The sequence below is a fragment of the Suricata suricatta genome, chromosome 9, assembly GCF_006229205.1.
Source record: "Suricata suricatta isolate VVHF042 chromosome 9, meerkat_22Aug2017_6uvM2_HiC, whole genome shotgun sequence".
Lineage (NCBI taxonomy): Eukaryota > Metazoa > Chordata > Mammalia > Carnivora > Herpestidae > Suricata > Suricata suricatta.
Genome location: NC_043708.1, coordinates 29,483,469 through 29,493,189, shown reverse-complemented (window position 1 = coordinate 29,493,189; position 9,721 = coordinate 29,483,469). Strand labels below are relative to the sequence as shown.

The window sequence follows — 9,721 nt, the reverse complement described above, 5'->3', positions numbered from 1 at the left end:
TTTATGTTTTAACAAGTTTTGTAACAACCTGAAATGAACAGTTTTTTGCTAAAACTATATATATATATATATATATATATATATATATATATATATATATATATAGCTGATTTTATCCTTTAGCAGCAATTTCTAGAAATAGGTTACTGATGATGGGTGAGTATGTATACTTTTGGGAGGCTTTTAGCCACATTTCCAGATTGTTTTATAGAAGGCTACAGCAGTTTGCATCACCATGAGCAGTATGTGAGTGTGCCTTTCTTATCCTAAACACTGCTGATAGCAATTCTTGGTTAAAGGTTAATTAGATTAAAAATAATACCTCTTTGTGTTGATTTGAGCCTGTCTTAGACTATATTGCTACCAGTGAGAAAAATACCTAAGAAAGCATATTTACTTGAAAGTTTCCTAAAACCACCTAAGGTTCTTCGTGACAAGATTTTATTTTTTTATGGCATATTTAGCAACATTGAAAGGCACATGTATTAAAGTAAGCTTGCCTGTGTCTTTTTATTTATTAATTTATTTTTATTATTATTTTTTAATGTTTATTTATCTTTGAGATAGAGAGAGAGAGAGACAGAGTGTGAACAGGGGAGGAGCAGGGAGAGAGAAGGAGACACAGAATCTGAAGCAGGCTCCAGACTCTGAGCTGTCAGCACAGAGCCTGATGTGGGGCTTGAACTCATGAACTGTGAGATCATGACCTGACTCAAAGTCAGATGCTTAACCGACTGAGCCACCCAGGCGCACCTGCCTGTTTCTTTTTAAATGAAAAATATATATTTGGTTTATTAATGTCTTGGAATTGGTTTTGATAGCATTTTTAAAAAGTCTTTTCTCATGTATTAAAATTAGTGATTTTTAGCTACTTGTTAGGTTTTTGTTCTACAAAATTCATAACTTTGAAGTGTGAATATCACACTTTCATAATTGCTTATTAGATATATCGAGTTTTTAGAAATAACTTTATAATTTAATACAACAAAAAAGTAAATATAGTGCTAACTTTTAAAATTTGATATTTAGAGATATAAGAACCCCAAGTACAGTGGCAGCTGTTTGGGACAAATGATAAAGAACATGAATTTTATACTTACGTTGAAGACTTTAAAACATAAGATATAGCCTAATAGGCCATTTATAATCAATTTATATGGTAGATTCTAGAAGCTGTTTCTGAGGTTTTTATTTAAATCTAGTCTAGATTTAGATTTCTAAAAAAAAAATTATTTTAGTGCTTATTTTTTTTGAGAGAAAGAGAAAGAGCGAGCAAGCAAGCTTGAGGGAGGAGCAAAGAGAGAGTGAGACACAGAATCCGAAGCAGGCTCGGAGCTGTCAGCACAGAGCCCGACACAGGAGGAGCCGCGAGATTGTGACCTGAGCCAAAGTCAGAAGCTTAACCAACTGAGCCACCCAGGCACCCCTATTTTTAGATTTTTAAAAAGTACATACACATCTCTAATAACTCATTGTTATTTTATATTAATCTTAAGGGGGAAGGTATGCTTTTATTATTGAGATTGCCTGGGAAGAGTGTGACTCAGAATCTATTATTGTGTTTTTTCTATGTGGTTATAAAAAATAAGATAGTTTTTTTTTTTTATTGAGCTAACAGCAAATTCAACCATCCTTGTTTATCAAGAAGTATATAAAAAGTCAGCTATTGTACTGTTCAGTTGCCAAACTATAAATTACAATATAGGTAGGTAGGTAGGTGGATTTACTTGTATCTATATGCATAGTACATATGGTAACTCCAATCACCAATCACTGCCCTGAAGTGGAGTGCTGAAGGAATGGTCTTACGGATATACGGGGATATTTAGTTTTGCACGAGGCATTTTGTAATTGTTGCATGAATGATGAAAGAGAAAATGCAGTAGTTTGCCCTACAACCGTTGTTTTAATCTTTTCGGTCATTGTGAACAGCAAGGTATCTTACATCATTACATCACACCTTCTTTGGGGATTGATCAGCCTTTTGATTTTGTTGTTTTGAATTACTCTAGGATTTTTTTGATTTGTAAGATAATCCCATTTGTTTTTCAAAATTTTTGTATTGTGTTAGGTAAAATAATGATAGCTACAGTTCATTGTGCCAGGCATTATGCTAAGAAATGCATGTGCTAAGCTCAAGAACTCAGTTATTTCCTGATACTACTTAGTGAGATTGAGATCTCATTTTATGGATGAAGGAACCAGGGTCCTGAAACCAGGGATATCCAATTAGTAAGCTAGAGACAGGCTTCACATAAAAATCCAGGCCGTTTTATGGGGCGTCTGGCTAGTTCAGTCAGTACAGCATGTGACTCTTGATCTTGGGGTGGTAAGTTCAAGCCCCATGTTGGGTGTAAAGATTACTTCAAATAAACTCTTAAAAAAAGAGAGCTTTTAAATATAATCCTATGTTGGCTCTTATTGTTGATAGGCTATGGAACCTTTTCTCAGGCCATTTGAGGATTTGGAAGTTCAGTTCATTCTGTCAATAGAATGCTTTCTTTGTCCAGCTCTGAAATAAAAACCAACTCTTTGGAATGACTGGCCAACTTTTATTCAGTGAACTACTTGAGAAATTGTTTTTCTTCAAGTTACTGTATGCTGTGAGTTATTCCTATTTTTAAACAGTAGATTTGTGTTAACATTTCCAAATATGTGTTTGACACAGATTTGGCAACTGATCGGAAGCTCTTCCGTCTGGTCTCCAATGATTCCTTCATCTCCATTCAGCCTTCCTTATCCTCCTGTGGACAGGATTTACCAAGGGACTTCAGTGACAAAGTGAGCTTGCCGAGTCACGGTCACCACCACCACATCGATCAGTCTCTGTCCAACACCTGTGACACAGAAGTAGCTTCTCTCGTCCCTTTACATTCACACTCTTATAGGAAAGATCACCGGCCACGAGGGGTACCACGGACTTCCAGCTCTGCTGTGGCTTTTCCAGACACTTCCCTGAATGACTTCCCTCTGTATCCGCAAAGACGGGGGTTAGATCCGGTTAGCGAGTTAGAATCTTCCAAACCTCACTCTGGATCCAAAGAATCCTTGGTGGAAAATTCGTGTTTATCTGGTGAATTGCAGCTTGTTGGTGAACTGAAAACCAGTCATTCTCAGCCACCTACAAAAAGTGGGAGGAGCAAACCTCTGAAAGCAGACAAGAGCGTGGACAGCCTGAGGAGCCTGAGCACGCGGAGCAGTGGGTCGACAGAGAGCTACTGCAGCGGGACGGACCGTGACACCAACAGTACCGTCAGCAGCTACAAAAGCGAGCAGACCAGCTCGACTCACATAGAGAGCATCTTGTCGGAGCACGAGGAGTCTCCCCATGCAGGAAAGAGAAGTAGTAGGAAGAAAGGAGAGTGCTGCGCTGACCCAGAGGCCAAGAGGAACTGTGCCGGTGACAAAAGGACTGGCAGTGACAAGACTGGCTTGGAAGTGGGCACACAGAGTGGGGCTCAGGAGGCCAAGGGTTCCAGTACCTCTGATGATCTGCCCAATCAGAGAGAGCTCAGCACCTCCGCGTCTGAAGAAGCCAATAAGAATCCCCACGCCAATGAATTTACTTCACAGGGGGACGGGCCACTTGGGAAAACGGCTGACCATGAAGAGGAGCAGAGCGAGAAGTCAGCTGTCTCGGCGGACTCGAAAGTTGGTAACGACGGGGGTGGAAAGCAAAAGGAAGGGGATGTACGACCTAAGTCCTCCAGCTTGATCCACCGGACGGCCTCTGCCCATAAGTCAGGCCGGAGACGGACCGGAAAAAAACGGGCCAGCAGTTTTGATTCAAGTCGGCATAGGGACTATGTCTCCTTCCGAGGTGTTGCTGGTACAAAGCCACATAGTGCTATCTTCTGTCATGATGAGGACTCTAGCGACCAAAGTGACTTGAGCAGAGCATCGAGTGTGCAGTCTGCTCACCAGTTCAGCAGTGATAGCTCTTCTAGCACCACTTCTCATTTGTGCCAGTCTCCGGAGGGCAGGTACAGTGCTCTAAAGACCAAACACGGCCCTAAAGAAAGGGCTCCTGACTCTGAGCATGCACACAAAGCCCATCTGGGTCCTGAAGGAACTTGCAAAAAGCGGACGACACGTCGGACTTCCAGCACAAATAGTGCCAAGACCCGGGCCCGGGTGCTGAGCCTGGACAGTGGCACGGTAGCGTGTTTGAATGACTCCAATAGGCTGATGGCACCCGAAAGTATAAAACCCTTAACCACGTCAAAATCTGATCTCGAGGCCAAAGAGGGAGAGGTGCTAGATGAGCTGTCTTTATTGGGCCGGGCTTCCCAGTTAGAGACGGTCACTCGGTCTAGGAATAGCTTGCCCAGCCAGGTTGCGTTCCCTGAAGGCGAAGAGCAAGACGCAGGCAGTGGAGGTAAGTAAATTACAGGAACAGATTTCCCCAGGAGTCACTGCAGTGGTGCGCACTGCTGATTAGAGTGGTACTTCCTAAAATGGGCTTTGTGTTACTGCCCCTCCTTCCACTATGTTATTAAAATAAACTTTCTTCTGTGTAGAGGAGATGGTTGTCTCAGAAAAGGTTTTGGTATAAACACCAAGACAATATTTTTTTCAGTTGTATTTTTGAATATATGAATTTTTTCTTGGCCTTGGGCTTTTCACAGTCAGTTGCCACCTCTTAATGTTTTACTAGGAATAATAAAAATTGGGTTTCTTCTTTCATTGTACAACAGGAGCAACAACAAAATGTAGAAATTTATTAGGTCACAAACCATTTTTAGTCATCTCATAGACCATGTGTGCCACTGAGCTTTCAGAATTAGATCACTCAACCTGTTATATAAGATTTTGCCAAATATTCCTTTATCTCTGACTATGTACTTTGAAAACTTGTGCCTCTTTTTTGTCTCTCTCTTTGGTTTTATTTCTTGTTTACTCAAGTTTCAGGCCTTAACATTTCTGTTAGCTTCACATTTAAGGTTTATTAAATCAACATTTGCAGTTTGTGTTTTGCATTTAGTACCCATTAGTGGATATGTGATGCCCACTATGATAACAGTGATAGTGTTTGGTTCAAGTAGTAGCTCATTTACTTTAGACTTATGGTATATTGTGCAGAATTCAGTGGGTGATTTTATATTGCCAGTATGTTTTGACCATTTTATTTATCTCAGAGTTGTTTCTTCCTGTTACCTCCTACCCAGAATACTTAGTTCATTCTGTTGTGGTTATTATAGAATCTGGTTCTTAAATAGGATCAGAAGAATCCTGATGTCTTCTTTTGCTGGAATCATAGCTTTTTTATCCTCCGTCCGCATCCCCTGTATTCAGGCTGATCATCTTGTAAACCTTCTCTTGTTCCCTTTGATACAGTTTCTACTGAAGATTAATTTCTAATGAGAATGTAAAAAAAAAAATGATCTTTAGTACCTAATGAAGAAAACAGTTTATCAAACTTAAATATTGAGAACTAATTATAAATGAAGTGATTATAACCATTTGATGATAGCATAGTAATTAAATTCTCTTGAGCCTTTGGTGTGGGTATCATTCTGTTTTCTATAAAAAGTCTTGAAATGCTTTTAGTGATTTCTCACACAAAGCATATCAGACATGTTCATGACATACAAGAAACCATTGGGTTTAAAAATAAAGCTTAACTTTCCAAGGTGTCATTAAAATAAATTTTAAGAGTTAGCATGCTATGATAGAAAAATGCTGCTGTTCTAAATACTGTTGAAATGTAAATACTAAAAAATATGTATAAGAGCTATAGTAAATCTGTATGTCTTTGTATTTAAAATGCCATTTCTTTTTCACAGGCGATATGAGGTGTTCCGATTTTTAGGAAAAATTACCTGGAAGGTTTTATTGCTTCTTGGTGCAGATCTTTGACTACTATGAGCTCATATTTTTCCAGATTCCAGGTTTTGTCTTCTCTTGTTTGTGTTCTTATTTTTAAAAAACAAGTCATTGAATGTTAATAACAAGCAGATCATGAACTAAAAATGTCCACGTAACTTTGATGTGATGTTCTGTGGGCTGTTAAAAAACATTTTTTGCCAAAGGCAGAACACGCTTTTGGGGCTGTTTTTATTTGTGTTTAGAATAAAATAAGAGGAAATGAAAACAGCCTAAATGTGTGAAACCAATATTTCATTGGTTTTATCACATTTTATTAGGGTTTTGTTTGGACTTTCTGGAAGATTGGAGGTAGTGAGAAAGGGAATATGTTTTGGTTCTCATTTAAAAATTACATAAAATTTCAAATAGTTGGTAAAGGTTTATTTATATACACATTAGTTGTTACAGTCCTTTTTGACAGTTTAGGAGACATTTTTCTGGGCTCTCCATTCCTACGTACTACACTCCTGAAATGTGTCAACAAAACAGAATACTGCCTGACTGTTCATGTGGCCGTATGTAAACCACAAATAGATTTTATTCTAATGAACTTGGAGGTGTTGATGAGTTCTCCAATGGTTTTATTTTATTTTTAAGCAGAGCGGTGTTGGCAGTGTGGAACGATGAAATCTAGAAAATGTACTCTAAAGTGCTAGAGCAAAATACTGTAAACTAGGAGGTGACCAAACACAATGCCATGACATCAGACACCCTTGCTGGTATATGGGCTCCGCTGTGGGAAAGCTGCTGGTTGTCGGGAAGCCTCAGCCTCCTCGTCTCTCAGGGTTGCTGTGAGGATCAAAGGAATTCGCAGATGTCAGAAGCTTAGAACATTGCCTGGCACATAGGAAATGCTTACTAGTGCTACTGTTTCTCTTAGACAGACCAGTCTGTTCTGCTACTCAAATGTATCCTTTCCTTAAAGTGGAAGAAAGTGATTAAATAGAAACATATATTAGAGATTTCTAATCGAGCCATTGTGAAACTCAGCAACAGTAAAAGTAAGAATATCAGAATTTTCGATTTCTTGCATAATACCAACAGAAAAACATGAACGTCTAATCTACTAATATGGATTTTAATCTTATTTTGGCAACAATGTATCCTGTAACTTCTCTTTTGATATTGTTACATAGCAAATGATTGTTTTCATAGGATTTCTCAGCATTAATCAAGTACTTTGGTTAAAATTGGATTTAATCAATTTTTCTGCTTAGGCGGGAGAAAAGTTTTAGATGTAAACTAAGACCTTTTCTGTTGGTCTCTTTTGCATTCAAATTTTTTTTATAATGATAAAGCATGCCTTTGGTAACTTATGCTGAATATTTAAAGGAAAAAGTACAATTAAGTTCTATTCTGTATGATAGGAAAGTGTTGTTTGGTAGCCTGCATTACTTTTAAAACCATTTTCTTTTGCACCCCTCAATCTGCATTATTCAACAGATTATAAAACACCACCAGAACGGAGATGTATATATTTGCTCTATTATACTTTGTAATTTCTTTCTGAATTTCTTAACCTCTGTTTTTCTGTTTGAGAAAATTACTTCAAATGTAATGTTTGAGGCCCTACTCTATAACCATGAAATAAGATCCTATTATATTTGTGTTGGGAACCAAAGATAATCTTTTGTTAAGGGAATATCACTATTTCAAAGAAAAACCAAATCTCCGTAAATAGTTTATGAAAGTTTGTGCCATGTGTATAAATTGGAGGTCAGTTATTCTGAATCCAAATATCATTGAATCTTAAATAGACCCCTGAATAGACAGAACATGAGAATTAAATTAGCTTTTGCACTTTACTAAACAGAGGGACTCTGAATTCCAGTGCATTAATTTTCTGACCCGTCACTCCATGTAGCAAGTTAGAAGAAGCAAATTGGTAGAAGGGAATTGGTGTTTGGAGAGGCTACAGTAATGACAACAGCAGAAATGCGCCACCAGCACGGAAGGAGAAGCTGAAAGACCACACACGAAGCAGAACACAGCGGGTGGGTCATTAAATGCAGGGGTCAGTTGTCCTCGGAATCGATAGTTTTGAAAGGCGTTGTGGGGTTGTAACTTAGTGCTGTACTGTCGTACAGCGCAGTGGAAGTGTCCATGTGACTGGCCCCGCTTAAGGGAAAGGCTCTATCAGTCTGTGCGCGGAAGAAAGCTTAGACCTACAAAACTGCAGAGAAAGATGCTCGTTTGGTGTATTGAACGGACTCAGGTACTTCATGTACTTACAAAAACTGTCTTCTCTTAAAGCAGTATGAGGAAGAGGTATTTTATTGATGAAGCAAATCAGGGTTAGTGTGTAGAATTCCCTGAACCAGACAATGCCTGATTTTGTGTGGTAGGAACAGACATTACAGTGTTTTTGTTTTTGTTTTTGTTTTTGTTTTCTGGTAGCAGTTCTGGATGAGAAATCAGTTACATTTTAATACCACCTGTAATTATTAACTGGATACTCTTGGCAAGTCATTAAATCTGTGCCTCAGTTTCCTCAGGTATAAAACAGGAATAGCTGTCTAGGTCTGTCTCAACATTATCAGACTCCAGTGAGCTTAGATTTGTAAAAGTGCTGTGTAAATTACAGGTTTAGTATGGAAACTAAGACACTGATGCCTTTTAATCATTTGTAAGGAAGTTTCCCTTTTCAAATCTATGTCACTTCAAATAGATATTCTTCACTAATGACCCCCTTCTTAGGTGAATCTCTGAAAATGGAAAATAGTTACTAAGTACCATTTTCTGGGAGAGGGTCTATATCTTTTACCCCATTTACATACAAAGGATTAAAAAACATTCGGAGTCACCTCTGACGATAAGTTATCCTGAAACTGTCTTTTAGGAACTGTTGTGTGTGAATCATGACTCCAGTGTATCATTTAATTTCTTGAAAGCATTTTGTCTGCCCATCTGTATTTATTTGGCTGTCTGGGGTTGTGGAAAATACCCGTAGGATGTGTAGATTTTCTCTTAACTCAGGACACAGCTAATCCTTTGTCATTGGCTGCTGGTTTACTTATCAAAAAATAGAGTAGTCCTTTGAAATATGTTCACAGTTTGAAATTGTTTTAATTTGGAATGAATGCTTCAAGATTGTGCAGTAGATTCTTGGTATGCCTCCGAGAAAATGACACTGATGAGTATTTGTTTTTATTTTCGAACAAGATCTTGGCATGCTGGCGTTAGCATCATCCTTAGCTGACATGGGAAGTAAGGGGAAAAGTGTTTAGATCAAATGACAGTGTATTTCAAGATGTCTGCATGTATCTGTTATTTTTCTGAGATGCACGTATTCTTGTTTGTATTTTCGCTTTTCTTTCATGTCTCATTTCCTACTAGCATTTGCTTCTTTTCTGTTTGAGGTACCAAAACACAACTTTTTATTTGCACAGTCTTCCCAAATTTACTTTTTCCTCTAATAAACACTCCCCACTGAATATAACACCATTCTTGAGTAGCATTTTTCTGTCTAAATTTTTATTCATTTAATAGCAATTGAGCCGTCATGAGAGGCCGGCCACGATTGTGCATAGGGACCAGAAGTCCCTTATCTCCTGTGAATCCTGTCACTAAGCAATCAGCTGCATAACTGACATGTTTTTAAATGGCGTCTTTTCCTGTACATACTGATGCTCACAACTTTCCAAGTTTTGAGGTAGAATATGGATAACCCTCACCACCTCCCTCACCACGTGTTGCTCTTTTATACCTCCCTGCCATCGTGAAACTACTCATTGCCTTTAATGCTTTTCCTGTTTTCATTCTCAGAGTCCAACAGACTGATAGGCTGTTTCAGTATCCTCACTATAAGGATAAGTAATTGTACTAAAACAATTCAATATAGGATTTAGAGAAT

The 9,721-nt window shown here is 38.3% G+C and overlaps 1 protein-coding gene across 9 annotated transcripts in view; it reads left to right on the top strand.

Moving 5' to 3' along the window:
* The window catches only part of PCNX1 (pecanex 1), a 169,240-nt gene that overhangs the window by 61,843 nt on the left and 97,676 nt on the right, over window positions 1–9,721 (top strand). For all 9 annotated transcript variants that reach the window (XM_029952862.1, XM_029952861.1, XM_029952860.1 and 6 more), the window contains exon 6: window positions 2,669–4,378. In XM_029952862.1, the coding sequence (XP_029808722.1) occupies window positions 2,669–4,378 (1,710 nt within the window). The remainder of the gene's footprint in view (window positions 1–2,668; window positions 4,379–9,721) is intronic.